The sequence below is a fragment of the Thalassophryne amazonica genome, chromosome 6, assembly GCF_902500255.1.
Source record: "Thalassophryne amazonica chromosome 6, fThaAma1.1, whole genome shotgun sequence".
Classification (NCBI taxonomy): Eukaryota; Metazoa; Chordata; class Actinopteri; order Batrachoidiformes; family Batrachoididae; genus Thalassophryne; species Thalassophryne amazonica.
In genome coordinates, this window is record NC_047108.1 from 13199607 (window position 1) to 13218638 (window position 19032).

Here is a 19032-nt window from a genome sequence, read left to right on the forward strand (position 1 = left end):
CCAATTTTCTTGGATCCTCCAAACTGTGACTGTCTAGCGTTGGGACCAGGAGGCAGAGCTGTGGTCTTATACAGCTCTCTGCAGCTTCTCTCCCCCTGCCATCCCCTCATTACCCCATCCCCGTAGAGACGGTGCCTGCTCCCAGACCACCAATAACCAGCAAAAATCTATTTAAGCATAAAAATTCAAAAAGAAAAAATAATATAGCACCTTCAATTGCACCACAGACTAAAACAGTTAAATGTGGTCTATTAAACATTAGGTCTCTCTCTTCTAAGTCCCTGTTGGTAAATGATATAATAATTGATCAACGTATTGATTTATTCTGCCTAACAGAAACCTGGTTACAGCAGGATGAATATGTTAGTTTAAATGAGTCAACACCCCCGAGTCACACTAACTGTCAGAACGCTCGTAGCACGGGCCGGGGCGGAGGATTAGCAGCAATCTTCCATTCCAGCTTATTAATTAATCAAAAACCTAGACAGAGCTTTAATTCATTTGAAAGCTTGTCTCTTAGTCTTGTCCATCCAAATTGGAAGTCCCAAAAACCAGTTTTATTTGTTATTATCTATCGTCCACCTGGTCGTTACTGTGAGTTTCTCTGTGAATTTTCAGACCTTTTGTCTGACTTAGTGCTTAGCTCAGATAAGATAATTATAGTGGGCGTTTTTAACATCCACACAGATGCTGAGAATGACAGCCTCAACACTGCATTTAATCTATTATTAGACTCTATCGGCTTTGCTCAAAAAGTAAATGAGTCCACCCACCACTTTAATCATATTTTAGATCTTGTTCTGACTTATGGTATGGAAATAGAAGACTTAACAGTATTCCCTGAAAACTCCCTTCTGTCTGATCATTTTTTAATAATATTTACATTTACCCTGATGGACTACCCTGCAGTGGGGAATAAGTTTCATTACACTAGAAGTCTTTCAGAAAGCGCTGTAACTAGGTTTAAGGATATGATTCCTTCTTTATGTTCTCTAATGTCATATACCAACACAGAGCAGAGTAGCTACCTAAACTCTGTAAGGGAGTTAGAGTATCTCGTCAATAGTTTTACATCCTCATTGAAGACAACTTTGGATGCTGTAGCTCCTCTGAAAAAGAGACATGTAAATCAGAAGTGTCTGACTCCGTGGTATAACTCACAAACTCGTAGCTTAAAGCAGATAACCCGTAAGTTGGAGAGGAAATGGCGTCTCACTAATTTAGAAGATCTTCACTTAGCCTGGAAAAAGAGTTTGTTGCTCTATAAAAAAGCCCTCCGTAAAGCTAGGACATCTTTCTACTCATCACTAATTGAAGAAAATAAGAACAACCCCAGGTTTCTTTTCAGCACTGTAGCCAGGCTGACAAAGAGTCAGAGCTCTATTGAGCTGAGTATTCCATTAACTTTAACTAGTAATGGATCTTCTTTTTGGAGCGCCTTGGGGCAACTGTTTGTTGTGATTTGGCGCTATATAAGAAAAAAGTTGATTGATTGATTGATCTTCTTATGGCTTCGGACAGTGGACTTATCTCTGTGCTTGTGCTCAGTCCTGCTTTTGATACTGTTGACCATAAAATTTTATTACAGAGATTAGAGCATGTCATAGGTATTAAAGGCACTGCGCTGCGGTGGTTTGAATCATATTTGTCTAATAGATTACAGTTTGTTCATGTAAATGGGGAATCTTCTTCACAGACTAAAGTTAATTATGGAGTTCCACAAGGTTCTGTGCTAGGACCAATTTTATTCACTTTATACATGCTTCCCTTAGGCAGTATTATTAGACGGTATTGCTTAAATTTTCATTGTTACGCAGATGATACCCAGCTTTATCTATCCATGAAGCCAGAGGATACACACCAATTAGCTAAACTGCAGGATTGTCTTACAGACATAAAGACATGGATGACCTCTAATTTCCTGCTTTTAAACTCAGATAAAACTGAAGTTATTGTACTTGGCCCCACAAATCTTAGAAGCATGGTGTCTAACCAGATCGTTACTCTGGATGGCATTTCCCTGATCTCTAGTAATACTGTGAGAAATCTTGGAGGCATTTTTGATCAGGATATGTCATTCAAAGCGCATATTAAACAAATATGTAGGACTGCCTTTTTGCATTTACGCAATATCTCTAAAATCAGAAAGGTCTTGTCTCAGAGTGATGCTGAAAAACTAATTCATGCATTTATTTCCTCTAGGCTGGACTATTGTAATTCATTATTATCAGGTTGTCCTAAAAGTTCCTTAAAAAGCCTTCAGTTGGTTCAGAATGCTGCAGCTAGAGTACTGACGGGGACTAGCAGGAGAGAGCATATCTCACCCGTGTTGGCCTCTCTTCATTGGCTTCCTGTTAATTCTAGAATATAATTTAAAATTCTTCTTCTTACTTATAAGGTTTTGAATAATCAGGTCCCATCTTAGGGACCTCGTAGTACCATATTACCCCATTAGAGCGCTTCGCTCTCAGACTGCGGGCTTACTTGTAGTTCCTAGGGTTTGTAAGAGTAGAATGGGAGGCAGAGCCTTCAGCTTTCAGGCTCCTCTCCTGTGGAACCAGCTCCCAATTCAGATCAGGGAGACAGATACCCTCTCTACTTTTAAGATTAGGCTTAAAACTTTCCTTTTCGCTAAGGCTTATAGTTAGGGCTGGATCGGGTGACCCTGGACCATCCCTTGGTTATGCTGCTTTAGACGTAGACTGTGGGGGGGTTCCCATGATGCACTGTTTCTTTCTCTTTTTGCTCCGTATGCATCACTCTGCATTTAATCATTAGTGATCGATCTCTGCCCCCCTTCTCGGCATGTCTTTTTCCTGGTTCTTTCCCTCAGCCCCAACCAGTCTCAGCAGAAGACTGCCCCTCCCTGAGCCTGGTTCTGCTGGAGGTTTCTTCCTGTTAAAAGGGAGTTTTTCCTTCCCACTGTGGCCAAGTGCTTGCTCATAGGGGGTCGTTTTGACCGTTGGGGTTTTTCATAATTATTGTATGGCCTTGCCTTACAATATGGAGCGCCTTGGGGCAACTGTTTGTTGTGATTTGGCGCTATATAAGAAAAAAGTTGATTGATTGATTGATTGATTGTCTACTAGCCACACCCCCTTTCTGGAATCTTCCCTCCACACCTGCACCTTGTTACCTAATTAGTCTACACATGCACATTGTTCACACCACTTGTTACTTAAGCCCTTACAGTCTCACAGCACACCTCCAGATTGTTGTTGTCGTAAACTTTCCAGCACCCATTCACAGTCCTGATTTTTGTCTTGCCATGTTCTGAACCTTGCTTTGTATTCTTCGACCATGCCTCTCGCCTCATCCCAGATGTCGGTGTTTGCTTGTGCCTCTGAACCCTGCTCGTGTATGACTGCGTCTCAGCCTGACCCTGTTTGTACCTCTTCTGCGCTGACGCTCCACACCAAAACCTGGTTTGGGAGTCCTGTATTACGGGTCCAGCCGCTCCTGGTGACGGGCTCCCGTCCGTCATGACATGTGAAGGCTTTGTTGATCCGAGATGTCGTCTGACTTTCACAAAAAGGCAGAAGTCGTGGACATCAGCACTTTTTCGGCACATTCCACTGTTACAGGAGTTTTTTTCATGGAAAGAAAAGTGGAGCGACGCGCCACGGAGCCGTTCATTACATGGCACAAAACCACCTCCGTGTTGGTCTCACAGGACGGCTTTCAGGTGGATTTCAGACGGCTGTCGGTTGCTTTTCAGTCATGTGATTATCTGAGAAATTGTGCATGAGCTGGACATGCCCAACATGTCCTGTGAGGCTTCATCACGGCGTTGCTTTGCGCCATGTGGCTCCACCGCGACGCGCTGAACTCCTCCGCACGTCTGTCTCAATGTGCCGAAAAAGTGCTGATGTCCACATCTTTTCACAATTACTGTGCTAGTCAGATGACATATTGGATCAAGACAGCGTCCAGTTTGGAAATGAATGGCACATTCCATTGTTACAGGAGTTTTTGTCATGGAAAGAGGAGGTGAGTTCCGAGCAAAGCAACGCCATGATGAAGCCTCACGGGACATGTTGGGGCATGTCCAGCTCATGCTCAATTTCTCGGATAATCACACGACTGAAAAGCAACCGACAGCCGTCTGAAATCCACCTGAAAGCCATCTTGTGAGACCAACACAGAGGTGGTTTTGTGCCGCGTAATGAACGGCTCCGTGGCGCGTCCCTCCGCTTTTCTTTCCATGAAAAAACTCCTGTAACAGTGGAATGTGCCGAAAAAGTGCTGATGTCCACGCCTTCTGCCTTTTTGTGAAAGTCAGACGACGTCCCGGATCAACAAAGCCTTCACGTTGGAAATGATCTGGTTGTTCCAGCGGGGTTGGAGCCTGTCGATCGGCGCTTGGAGCGTGGCGCGCTCTCAGCAGTTGTTGCAATAAAAAAAACGACGAGAGGGGTGGTCCAGTGCTCACACAAGGCCTGCTCACAGGCGAATGACGCAACTGACAGGCGTGAAAAAACTCACGCATGCGCATGAAGGTTCAAGCTTGGCTGATTCAAATCCATATGGTTTTTGAAAAAAATAAAAAGGTCATATACTTTTCTCACAGACCTTGTGTGTATATATATATATATATATATATATATATATATATATATATATATATATATATATATATATATACACTCAACAAAAATATAAACGCAACACTTTTGGTTTTGCTCCCATTTTGTATGAGATGAACTTAAAGATCTAAAACTTTTTCCACATACACAATATCACCATTTCCCTCAAATATTGTTCAAAAACCAGTCTAAATCTGTGACAGTGAGCACTTCTCCTTTGCTGAGATAATCCATCCCACCTCACAGGTGTGCCATACCAAGATGCTGATTAGACACCATGATTAGTGCACAGGTGTGCCTTAGACTGCCCACAATAAAAGGCCACTCTGAAAGGTGCAGTTTTATCACACAGCACAATGTCACAGATGTCGCAAGATTTGAGGGAGCGTGCAATTGGCATGCTGACAGCAGGAATGTCAACCAGAGCTGTTGCTCGTGTATTGAATGTTCATTTCTCTACCATAAGCCGTCTCCAAAGGCGTTTCAGAGAATTTGGCAGTACATCCAACCAGCCTCACAACCGCAGCCCACGTGTAACCACACCAGCCCAGGACCTCCACATCCAGCATGTTCACCTCCAACATCGTCTGAGACCAGCCACTCGGACAGCTGCTGAAACAATCGGTTTGCATAACCAAAGAATTTCTGCACAAACTGTCAGAAACCATCTCAGGGAAGCTCATCTGTATGCTCGTCGTCCTCATCGGGGTATCGATCTGACTCCAGTTCGTCGTCGTAACCGACTTGAGTGGGCAAATGCTCACATTCGCTGGCGTTTGGCACGTTGGAGAGGTGTTCTCTTCACGGATGAATCCCGGTTCACACTGTCCAGGGCAGATGGCAGACAGCATGTGTGGCGTCGTGTGGGTGAGCGGTTTTCTGATGTCAATGTTGTGGATCGAGTGGCCCATGGTGGTGGTGGGGTTATGGTATGGGCAGGCATCTGTTATGGATAAAGAACACAGGTGCATTTTATTGATGGCATTTTGAATGCACAGAGATACCGTGACGAGATCCTGAGGCCCACTGTTGTGCCATACATCCAAGAACATCACCTCATGTCGCAGCAGGATAATGCACGGCCCCATGTTGCAAGGATCTGTACACAATTCTTGGAAGCTGAAAATGTCCCAGTTCTTGCATGGCCGGCATACTCACCGGACATGTCAGCCATTGAGCATGTTTGGGATGCTCTGGACCGGCATATACGACAGCGTGTACCAGTTCCTGCCAATATCCAGCAACTTCGCACAGCCATTGAAGAGGAGTGGACCAACATTCTACAGGCCACAATTGACAACCTGATCAACTCTATGCGAAGGAGATGTGTTGCACTGCATGAGGCAAATGGTGGTCACACCAGATACTGACTTGTATCCCCCCCAATAAAACAAAACTGCACCTTTCAGAGTGGCCTTTTATTGTGGACAGTCTAAGGCACACCTGTGCACTAATCATGGTGTCTAATCAGCATCTTGGTATGGCACACCTGCAGAGGTGTCAAGTAACGAAGTACAAATACTTCGTTACTGTACTTAAGTACACTTTTTAGGTATCTATACTTTACTCCTTTACTTATTTTTCTGCCTACTTCTGACTTCTACTCATTACATTTTCACACAAGTATCTGTACTTTCTATTCCTTACATTTTTAAAACAAACAGCCTCGTTACTCTTGGCTTCAGTTTAATGTTTATATATATATATTTCACGTCATGTGCGCCTGTAATCAACTTTTCTGCAGCACGGCTTTGCTTTGAACCGTGAACCAATCCAAGCAGTGGTTCGCAGATTGAAGCAATGCTTTGACCTATTGCTTCGTTTATTCTTTCTTTCTTTCGCTTAATTTTCCCCCGCTAAAACCCTAAAGAGCCTACTTCTGTGAGTATTATTTACCTTTTCTATGTTAAACCGATCTGTTATGGTCTTCTGAAACAGTTGATAGATGTATTTTATAACTTAAAAACGGGAGCGACGCTAACGCGTTAGCATGTCTATGGCATTTTCAATGTTAAAAGTTAGCATTAAGCAGCTCTCGTCACGTTCGGGTGCATTTGTTTTCAAATTGTAATATTTGTTAAATTTATTTTTGTGTATATATTAATAATCTAATGATTATTATATACAATTTTAGAGAGAGGCAAAAAGAACCTGAATAGAAACACAACAGAAAATATAAAAGCAACTAACAATGAACATACATAAATACATACATACATAAATAAGTGTTTCCTGTGAACACCTAGTGACTCTTCCACCTCCATTTCATCCCTGTCTTATTTAATGACAGTTTGTTTCGGTCAAACCATATTTTCAATGTGTTAATTTCTTTAGTTATTTCCTCCAGAACTATCTGCCAAACTAGAAAACTGCTGCATCCTAGTAAGAGCAGAATACTACTGGAATGAATTTGAATAAGGAAAGCTGTTTTGTTTTGTTTTTTTCTCACTAAATGGATGCTGCACTCACTGCAGTTTATTGTCTGGAATAGTCCCAGATTGCATTTCAGAGCTTCTAGAATTGAAACATTTTCGTGCAGGTGGTGTTGGGGGGTAATTTTGGGTTTTGGGTCTTGGGCCACATGTAGAACGAATCAGTTTTTAAATTAAGCTTTCAATTCATATAGTGGCATCTACTTTTTTTTTTTTTTAAAGCTTACTTTATACTTTTATACTTTAACTAGGTTTTGGAGCACATACTTTTTCACTTTTACTTGAGTAAAGAGGTCAAGTTGATACTTCAACTTTTACCAGAGTGTTTTTAAACTGCAGTATCTATACTTCTACTTAAGTAACAAATGTGTGTACTTTTGACACCACTTCACACCTGTGAGGTGGGATGGATTATCTCAGCAAAGGAGAAGTGCTCACTATCACAGATTTAGACTGGTTTGTGAACAATATTTGAGGGAAATGGTGATATTGTGTATCAATCAATTTTTTTATATAGCGCCAAATCACAACAAACAGTTGCCCCAAGGCGCTTTATATTGTAAGGCAAGGCCATACAATAATTATGTAAAACCCCAACGGTCAAAACGACCCCCTGTGAGCAAGCACTTGGCTACAGTGGGAAGGAAAAACTCCCTTTTAACAGGAAGAAACCTCCAGCAGAACCAGGCTCAGGGAGGGGCAGTCTTCTGCTGGGACTGGTTGGGGCTGAGGGAGAGAACCAAGAAAAAGACATGCTGTGGAGGGGAGCAGAGATCAATCACTAATGATTAAATGCAGAGTGGTGCATACAGAGCAAAAAGAGAAAGAAACAGTGCATCATGGGAACCCCCCAGCAGTCTACGTCTATAGCAGCATAACTAAGGGATGGTTCAGGGTCACCTGATCCAGCCCTAACTATAAGCTTTAGCAAAAAGGAAAGTTTTAAGCCTAATCTTAAAAGTAGAGAGGGTGTCTGTCTCCCTGATCTGAATTGGGAGCTGGTTCCACAGGAGAGGAGCCTGAAAGCTGAAGGCTCTGCCTCCCATTCTACTCTTACAAACCCTAGGAACTACAAGTAAGCCTGCAGTCTGAGAGCGAAGCGCTCTATTGGGGTGATATGGTACTACGAGGTCCCTAAGATAAGACGGGACCTGATTATTCAAAACCTTATAAGTAAGAAGAAGAATTTTAAATTCTATTCTAGAATTAACAGGAAGCCAATGAAGAGAGGCCAATATGGGTGAGATATGCTCTCTCCTTCTAGTCCCCGTCAGTACTCTAGCTGCAGCATTTTGAATTAACTGAAGGCTTTTTAGGGAACTTTTAGGACAACCTGATAATAATGAATTACAATAGTCCAGCCTAGAGGAAATAAATGCATGAATTAGTTTTTCAGCATCACTCTGAGACAAGACCTTTCTGATTTTAGAGATATTGCGTAAATGCAAAAAAGCAGTCCTACATATTTGTTTAATATGCGCTTTGAATGACATATCCTGATCAAAAATGACTCCAAGATTTCTCACAGTATTACTAGAGGTCAGGGTAATGCCATCCAGAGTAAGGATCTGGTTAGACACCATGTTTCTAAGATTTGTGGGGCCAAGTACAATAACTTCAGTTTTATCTGAGTTTAAAGCAGGAAATTAGAGGTCATCCATGTCTTTATGTCTGTAAGACAATCCTGCAGTTTAGCTAATTGGTGTGTGTCCTCTGGCTTCATGGATAGATAAAGCTGGGTATCATCTACGTAACAATGAAAATTTAAGCAATACTGTCTAATAATACTGCCTAAGGGAAGCATGTATAAAGTGAATAAAATTGGTCCTAGCACAGAACCTTGTGGAACTCCATAATTAACTTTAGTCTGTGAAGAAGATTCCCCATTTACATGAACAAATTGTAATCTATTAGACAAATATGATTCAAACCACCGCAGCGCAGTGCCTTTAATACCTATGGCATGCTCTAATCTCTGTAATAAAATTTTATGGTCAACAGTATCAAAAGCAGCACTGAGGTCTAACAGAACAAGCACAGAGATGAGTCCACTGTCCGAGGCCATAAGAAGATCATTTGTAACCTTCACTAATGCTGTTTCTGTACTATGATGAATTCTAAAACCTGACTGAAACTCTTCAAATAGACCATTCCTCTGCAGATGATCAGTTAGCTGTTTTACAACTACCCTTTCAAGAATTTTTGAGAGAATATATCTATATATATACAGTATGCACACACACACACACATGCTGTGTGTGCATACACAGAATACACAAATGAAAGTAAAGGCAGATGAGCTTATGCAATGGTACAACTTCTGGTGTCCCTTTCATTCATTTTCTGCTATTTGTCCAGTTTATGGTGGCAGCTGACCAAACAGCTCACACTTCTCTTCCCTTGGCCAAGTCCTCTGACCCTTCCTGGGGGATCCTGAGGTGTTCCCAAGCAAGTTGGTAAATATAATCCCTCCAGGATATCCTGGGTCTTACCCAATGCCTCCTCCCAGTTGGACATGCCTGAAAACCTCCCTAGGGAGACGACTCTGGAGCATCTGGTGATTGAGCATTTATTCAAAATTTATTTATTTTGATTACTTCAAATTGCACAAATGTTAAAAAAAAAGTTGTTACAGTTGCATGGTGTTTTTTCAAACAATTACAAACTACCCTTATTTTGAAAAACCTCAGTGAAAGATATCTGTTGCTATTACAGGTCACATAACACACAGGAAGTGTCATAAGAAACGGAGCGCATGTTTAATGTTACGGCAAAAAAACAAAAAAACAATTAATATTAGGCAGGATTTACCATCGCTGTGACTGTTCTTGAGAGAGCCTTACTACAATGACAGTGATCGTGAGGTAACAAAACCCAGCAGTTGTGAATCTCGCACCATCTGGCAGTCGGTGACTCATGCGAGAGGTCAGTTTCAGCAGAGTTCTAGTTCGGGGCACAATGTAAACACACCCCGTGAAGTATGGACAACAAGACACCATCGGAGCACGGCAGAAGTCCATCACAGGTGCTACACCTCCTGTAGATAACCCTCTCAACTTGGGCGAACGTGTCATCATCATAATCGCCCGTAAACTCGCTGGATCAACACCGTCCACATCTTCGCTAGCCATTGTTAGCTTGCACTGTGAGACGCTGGAACTCTGCTGGCACCGCGGTGCATTCTGGGAAGCGCAGGGGGCTGCCAGGGGGATTATGGGAAATGTTATAGTACCAAATGTTGGACTCCTTCACTCAAAGAAACGCTGTCATTTCACAATTGTTATTTGTCAAAATTCTGAAAATATCACTTAATTTCAGTGCAAATCTGTAATGGATGTACTCAAGGTTCGCGTTCAGATTGTGATCATTTATGAATTTCACAAACACACTACTCTTACCCATACGCACACCTGGGTTTGATTCCCCGATACGCTACATGAGACTTTATCTACAATGTCTCAGTCCACCCAGCTGGGAATGGGGTCTGGCTTTGGCTGGGGAAGTAACCTGTGGTGGACTGGAATCTCAACAATAGTTTGTTTTTTTATGTTAAGATCATAAGCACTCAGTTATATCCAGCCCAGTCTCATGTTTTTTTTCGTGCTCCCGTGATGAAATGAGTCAAATTTTCATGACAGAGCTTTTTTTAACTCACTATTCCTAACCCTACTCCCACCCCCAACCCTAACCTTAACCACCCCCAACCCCCCCGCTTCACTTTTAATTTCATGCAGCCATCACGGAATGAATTAGAATGAATTTGTGCTGCCGTGATGAAAATGAGGCGCTTTTCGTCACAACATCACAAATCAATAGATTAATGTATTTTTCGTGCTGCTGAAGCACGACTTGCTGTGAGACCAGGTTGTTCTATCACAATACAAATAAATCCTGGTATTTCAAAAAATGTTTTCTAAATTTACAATTAAACCATTTTATAGTTTGAATTTTTTGTCAGCTTTATGAGAAAGGGTTAAAAAAAATACCACCAAACCGCTATTTTCACTCTTTTGGATTGTTCGTTTTCTTGTTTCCTTTGTCCCCTCCATTCATTTTCCCCTCTTTTGTTTTTATTCCATAATGTTTCTGCTCTAAATGACCTTCGGTAGCGGCAAAGGCAGCCACGTTTATGCTGCTAACACTGCAAACTGAGCGCGGCGCTCTTTTTAGGTTTGGAGAAAAGAAAAATAAGTGTGGCACATACAGCAACATGTGTGCGTGTGTGTTGTCACTTCAGCTTCTCCTGTTTTGTGTTCGGGGTCGCCACAGCGGATACACTCAGATCCGCATAGATATTTGGCACAAGTTTCACACCGGATGCCCTTCCTGACGCAACTCCAGTTTTACCTGGACAAACACACACAGCCGCTGGTGTTCCAAAGAGGTCTCCCATCCAAGTACTAACCAGATGCTGCTCTGCTTAGCTTCTGAGATCTGACAGGATGAGGCTCACACAGAGCAGACCGGCCGCAGCACATACAGCAACATAATTTTAAATAAAAATACACGGCACTGCATATAATTCCGAGCAGAGCTTTTTTTTATGTATAATCACTGAATATTACTTCATGTATTGAGAAGCTGAATTTCTCTATAATCATCCAACCTTCTCGGATGGAACATGACTGTTTTATTAATAAAATAAATAAAGAAATACATTTTCAAATAAGTTTCCTGGCTGATTGTTTCACCTCTTCCTTGCGGTCGTCTCGATGGATGAACCAGGTCACTGTCGCCTGCAGCGAGCGTGGAATGCACTCCAGGAAGGTGCTGTTGTTCTCGGTCCCGTACACCAGTTTGTCCTCTGTCACATCCAGTTCCTCTGGTTAATGAAGAGAAGAGTGAATTATAAATGATTAGTAAGTGTGTAATGCTGCAGTGGGCTTAAATCTGGTGACAGCGGATGACCCCTCAGAAGTGTCCAGCTCTGCTTGAGGTTTCTTCCTGTTTATTTTATTTTTTCTTTCTTTCTTGCAACAAACGCTGTGCTGCTGTGGTGGGAATGTTGGATAATAGAGTAACAGTTTAGATCTGCACTTTAGGACAAAATCAAATCCAAAACAAAAAGACCAAAGAACAGTTTCTATCCAAGAGCTGTTATTGCACTAAATGCTGCATAAACCTGAAACACATCTGTCACCACTGTGCAAAATATTACAGTGTAAATCTGTCTAGCTTATACTACTATACAGTCTTTAATTTTTATCTCTTTATTTTTGTCCTGGCTGGCACAGCTGCTACCTCAATTTCATCATAATTCTGCAATGACACTAAAGAGATTCTGATTGTATTTCCAACAATGTCTTTGGAAGATTTTTGTGCTTCCTTATTAAGATGATTTTAAAATGTGCATAAATTATATCTTCAATTTGAAAAAAAAATGTTTGCTTTCTTCCAAAATGCAAATAAATAATAATAAAAAGGACACTGAAATTTAAAATGACAGCAGCCTTTTAGAAACATAAGATGAAAGTGAGACGTATTAAATGATTCGATGACTGGCTGTGATTGGAGTGACAACTTTGTCCATTGTTTGAGTTAAAAAGGACAAAATAATCTAGGCTACACTTTGCCAAAAGTAGCACATTGCAATCTAACCTTAACCCTAAATAAGATAATAAAACATAACGTCATTTCTATCAAGTGAAAAATAAAAATACCAACAAAGACAACGGCATCGAACCTCTACGACCCGTTTCAAAAATGCTCTGTTAAACATTTATTATATAAAGGATATTTTAAATTGTATTTTCATGAGAATTGTGGTGATTTTTTGACAATTAAGAGTGACAAACACACAAAACAACACAAAAGCAGGAAGGTGGAAAAAAAAACTGTTCTGCACATTTGGTTTTAAACGCTATGAAAATAAATGTGATATTTAATCTTTAACAACCTAGAAGGACACTCAGGGGGAATTCTTCAGCCAAGACAAAACAAACAAACAAAAATCACTGCATGTTTGTAAAATTTTAGCATTACTATTCTTTTCTGAATATTTTTCAGGTAAGTGATGAATGGTGGTGACATTTCATCTTATCATGCTCATGCTTGATATATGTTTCAGATTCTGGTCACAACAATATTTGAAGTGTTCTTCCTCATGATGAGATAAATCATGTTTGAGTTTTGGGGAGGTCAGTTTGATGAATGAGTGTTCATGTGTTCATTTACAGAGATTTTATTTTTTTTAGTTTCAGGAGTAAAAACACCAGATGGTGGGATTTTTATTTCCACAATGTGACACATCAGCACAAAGAAATTCTGTAAACTGCAGAGACAAATCTTTTCAGCACCTCGACTCCCACCTTCCATCAGGTGAGCAAACACACCTTCATGTTTTCTTCTCCACCTCTTTCTTTCTCCTTATTTTCTTTCCTCCTTTTGTGTTTTTTTTTAAATCCTCTCTCGTTTATTCATGTATTTCTTCTTGTTTTTCACATGACAGATGGCGTTTTGGGATTTGACCTCCTCACACAGTTTAATTCCCTCGTACAGAGTGTTTCTGTCTGTCCTCCATCTGTCTTCCTGCTCTTATGATGTTGTCAAGGTTCACTGACGGCAACAATGTGGAGCCCGATTGATTTCATTTGTACGTGTCTGTCAAAAATGCATGAAGAGAAACTGTTCGTGTTGGAACAAGCAGTATTTTTTTACATTTCAAACCCAATGGAAGCGTCACAGTACTGCTTGTGTTTCTTGAACATTTTTTGCACTACAGTTAACTCCGTAGATCTCGTTTACTATTGCACCTTACAGCATTCATTTACGCTGATGTACGTATATCACTAGCATGTTGGGATCCACAGGCTCTAAACTGGGTCGTGGTTAGAAAATACGTAGCTGACATTTTTCAAGGGTGGTAATAAATTAAGCAATGAGTTGGAATGGTGTGCAAGTCCAGAATGTATTTAGAACCTTAGACCTCAATAATTTTTAGAAGAGGAACTCAACCCTTTTACTTAAATTTACGTATGTAATTGTTAATGTGAATTTACTGTCTTAATATATTTATAAATTGTTTAGGTCGTTGTTAACATATACACACTATTATTATTATTATTATTATTATCATTATTATTATTATTGTTATTATCACTCATTCACTCATCTTCAACCGCTTACTCCAATTATGTGCGTTCATTCCTGGGAAAGCTTGCTATAAGTACTTATTATGATTATTATTATTGATTTCTATTTATTTATTTATGTTTGCATATAAGTTGTACTGGAGTATAAGTTGCAGGACCTCAAAAACTACACTCTAAAACTTGTAAAGTTGAGTTCAACATCCAAAACTTGTTTCAAAGAGCTCTTTATGTTAAAGAGAGGTAGCAAGTGGACATAACTAAACACAGCTGCAATGTTTTAGAATGTAGCAAAAAACATCCCAAACAAACAAACAAACATAAAAGTGACTTATCCTCCGGAAAATGTGGCAAGTGGATTGCAGTGTTGCCCTGGCAAAGGTAGAAGTCAGTCATTTGGGTGAAGGTCAGGATCACTTGGGTCAAATGTGAGATTTCTGTAGCCCCAACTGTTTTCATGCCCACAGTTACTATTAGCTAGTAGTAATACTAATACTACTAATAATAATAATAATAGTAATGATAATAACGATAAGAAGAAGAAGCCTTACCGCTCACGTTCTGGTCCATGCACTGTAACACAGGGTTGCCATGCCTGATGTCTTGTCTACGGTAGCGGCGTTTGCTGTTTGACACGTATCGTGAGCAGGAGGATCCATCCCAGGCACAGTAGGGGTCTCTGGCGAGGCAGCACTCGGCACAAGCCTTCCCATAAGTCTCGCAGCGATGCAGCTTCACCTGGGCCACACCCATTGCAGAACCCACATACAGCGCTTGCTATTTGCAGGAGAGAAACATGTTAAAAAACATCCATGATGAAGAAAGTTTGATTCACACCCTGAAATATTCACACTCATAGAAACTGACCCTTTTAACTGATATGTCCATCGATGTGATTGGAGTTGACACCTGCAATGACAAGAATCAATAAAAATGTTTCATGAAAAAAAAAAATCTGAATTGAAAAGATGGAATGATGGAGAGGAAATAGAAGAACAGGATCAGTATAAAATGAAAATAGGCTTTTCATGCAGATTGTTGGATTTTAGAATCCAGTTTTATGAAAACTGTGAACAAAATGTTTTATTTAAATTTTCCTCTTAGCCCTCTGAGATCTCTGGGTATTTTCCAAATTTTTTCATAAATTTAGTAATTACCATTTTAAGGTACTTTTAGTACAACGCCCACATGTTGCATATCAAAATGTTCACACCAGTATCCACTTTCAGAATATGTGTCACATATTTGTGTCACATATAAATATAGATTAAATTATTAAATTTGCAATAATCTAAAAAAAACAAACAAATAATAATACAAATCTTTTTTCACATTGTCATGATGGGGTATTGTGTGTAGAATATTGAGGAAAATAATGAATTGCATCCATTTTGGAATAAGGCTATAACATAAAAAAATGTGGACAAAATGAAGCATTGTCAATACTTTCTGCACTATATATATATATATATATATATGTGTATATATATATATATATATATATATATATATATATATATATATATATATATATATATATATATATATATACACAGACAATCTCAGAATCTGATAACAGTCAATCCACAAAGGTGATGTGTGGGCAGGCTCGAGGATAGAAGACGTCTGTCCTGAGAAGAACCGGAACCACATGATTTCCGCCACCACCGAACCTGGTGAATACTGGAGCCGCCAAGTCCCGAATTCCCAGGTGATCACCGTCCCCGACTGCCGGATCTGGTACTGCTGGTGAAGAACAAAGACAGTCAAGTGTGGGTGTGTGTACACCCTGTAACAACAACGGTGGGAATGCCATCTCCACCTCTAACATACACTCGTGCAGCATCTGTTTAACCACTTATCTGACGGGACGTAGGACGAAACAGTCGCGACCCACGCCGGTCCTCTGGTTGACAGCTGCAACAGAATAGCTCTTGGAATCAATTAATACAGGCAGAGAAAGTTACCTCCATAGAAGTACGATATCTCGGCAACGAGGTGGAGATGACGTCTGGTCTTTATGGAGTGAGATGATGTAGAGTAGATGGGTGACAGCTGTCAAGAGATTATGAGTGACAGCTGTCACCCTCGGCTGTGTCCGTGGCGGCAGCGCCCTTTCGTGCCTGAAGCCCACACTTCAGGCAGGGCGCCCTCTGGTGGTGGGCCAGCAGTACCTCCTCTTCTGGCGGCCCACACAACAGGACCCCCCCCTCAACGGGTGCCTCCTGGCGCCCGACCAGGCTTGTTCGGGTGACGGTGGTAGAAGTCGGCCAGGAGGGCCGGATCCAGGATGAAGCTCCTCTTCACCCAGGAGCGTTCTTCGGGTCCATACCCCTCCCAGTCCACCAAATACTGGAACCCCCGACCCATCTGACGGACGTCCAGGAGCAGGCGCACCGTCCAAGCCGGCTCCCCGTCGATGATCCGAGCAGGAGGCGGCGCCGGTCCGGGAGCACAGAGGGGTGAGGTGTGGTGAGGTTTGATCCTTGAAACATGAAAGACCGGGTGGATCCGCAGTGAAGCCGGGAGTTGGAGCTTCACTGCGGCAGGACTGAGGACTTTGAGGATTTTGTATGGTCCGATATATCTGTCCTTGAGTTTCGGGGAGTCCACCTGGAGGGGGATGTCCTTCGTGGATAACCACACCTCCTGCCCAGGTTGGTAAGCAGGGGCCGGGGATCGCCGGCGGTCTGCATGGGTCTTCGCCCTCATCCGGGCCTTCAACAAGGCAGAACGGGCGGAGCGCCACACCCGACGGCACTTCCGCAGGTGGGCCTGGACCGAGGGCACACCGACCTCTCCCTCCACCACGGGAAACAACGGGGGCTGATACCCCAAACACACCTCAAATGGGGAGAGGCCGGTGGCAGAGGACACCTGGCTGTTATACGCATACTCGATCCAGGCCAGATGTTCACTCCAGACCTAATGGGGTGTTAAATGCCGTCTTCTATTCGTCTCCCTTCCGGATCCGAACCAGGTGATACGCATTTCTAAGATCCAGCTTAGTAAAGATTTTGGCTCCATGCAGGGGGGTGAACACGGAATCCAACAATGGCAACGGGTATCGGTTGCGAACCGTAATCTCATTCAGGCCCCTGTAATCAATGCATGGATGGAGTCCGCCATCTTTTTTGCCCACAAAAAAGAAACCTGCACCCATCGGGGAGGTGGAGTTCCGGATCAGCCCGGCAGCTAATGAGTCCCGGATGTAGGACTCCATTGATTCGCGCTCAGGTCGTGAGAGGTTGTGCAGCCTGCTGGATGGGAACTCAGCGCCTGGAACCAAATCAATGACACAATCGTACAGACGGTGCGGGGGAAGGGTGAGTGCCAGATCCTTGCTGAAGACGTCAGCAAGATTGTGGTACTCAACCGGCACTGCCGTCAGATTGGGAGGGACTTTGACCTCCTCCTTAGCATGTAAACCGGGAGGAACCGAGGATCCTAAACACACATGATGGCAGGTTTCGCTCCACTGAACCACCACCCCAGACGGCCAATCAATCCGGGGATTGTGCTTCAACATCCATGGGAAGCCCAAAATCACGCGGGAGGTAGAAGGAGTTACAAAAAACTCAATCTCCTCCCGATGGTTTCCAGACACCACCAGAGTTACTGGTTGTGTCTTGTGTGTGATTAAAGGGAGGAGGGTGCCATCTAGTGCCCGCACCTGCAATGGCGAAGGAAGCGCCACCAGAGGGAGCCCTACCTCCCTTGCCCATCTGCTGTCTAGCAAATTCCCTTCTGACCCTGTGTCCACCAGTGCTGGGGCTTGAAGGGTTAAATCCCCGCTCAGGATTGTAACTGGGAGTCGTGTGGCAATCTGTGTGTGTCCCACGTGAATGTTATGACCCCCCCTTAGCCCAGTCTCTAAGGGCGGTTGTTGTCGTTGTGGCCGTTTGGGGCAATTTTCCTGTATGTGCTCCTTTGAGCTGCAGAGAAAACACTCCCCGTGGACCAGCCTCCTCATTTTGGCCCTGTGCGTTTCCCTAAGAACGTCAGCAGGGGGGGCTGTTGCCCCACGGAGCGCTGCGGCTGTGGAGCGTGGGGAGGGCGGCCACTTTTCGAACCCGGAAGGGAGAGGGATGGCGCGTATCCAGCCACGTCCTTCGCCTCGCTCCCGACGGCGCTCCTCCAACCGATTGTCTAACCGTATAACGAGATTGATAAGCCCATCTAAATCCCGCGGTTCTTCCTTAGCTACCAGATGCTCCTTCAGGACCGATGACAGTCCGTTTATGAAGGCGGCGCGGAGCGCAACGTTATTCCAGCCGGACCTCGCAGCCGCGATGCGGGAGTCGACTGCATATTCGGCTGCGCACCGGCGCCCCTGTCGCATTGACAGCAGCATTGTTGAAGCAGTCTCTCCTCTGTTAGGGTGATCAAACACTGTTCTGAACTCCCCCACAAACCCAGTGTATGCTGATAACAACCGTGAGTTCTGTTCCCAGAGCGCCGTAGCCCAGGCGCGTGCCTTACCCCGAAGCAAATTAATAACATAAGCCACCTTGCTGGCATCAGACGTGTACATCACAGGTCGTTGTGCAAAGACGAGCGAACACTGCATCAGAAAGTCCGCGCACGTCTCCACACAACCCCCGTACGGCTCAGGGGGACTTATGTATGCTTCAGGGGATGGTGGGGGGGTTTGTTGAACGACCAGTGGAATGTTAATACCCGGCACCGGGTCGGCAGGAGGAGGAGCCGCAGCAGCGCTCTGATCGCGCGCTTCCACCTGTGCGGTGAGAGCCTCCATCCTGCAATTAAGGATGATGTTTTGCTTGGACATCAAATCCAGCCGAGCGGTAAAGGCGGTGAGGATTTGCTGTAACTCACCGAGCACGCCTCCTGCAGACGCCTGTGCACCCTGTTCTTCCATTGGCTGTCCAACAGATGGGTGACGCCCCTCGGGATCCATGACGC

At 43.1% G+C, this 19032-nt stretch overlaps 1 protein-coding gene across 1 annotated transcript in view; it reads right to left on the bottom strand.

The window, feature by feature from the left end:
- sema3bl (sema domain, immunoglobulin domain (Ig), short basic domain, secreted, (semaphorin) 3bl) overlaps positions 1-19032 on the bottom strand; it is a 271055-nt gene that overhangs the window by 14416 nt on the left and 237607 nt on the right. The window contains exons 13-15 of the mRNA XM_034171771.1: positions 14974-15015; positions 14658-14883; positions 11710-11840 (exon numbers count right to left, since the gene is read on the bottom strand). Coding sequence (XP_034027662.1) covers positions 11710-11840; positions 14658-14883; positions 14974-15015 — 399 coding nt within the window. The remainder of the gene's footprint in view (positions 1-11709; positions 11841-14657; positions 14884-14973; positions 15016-19032) is intronic.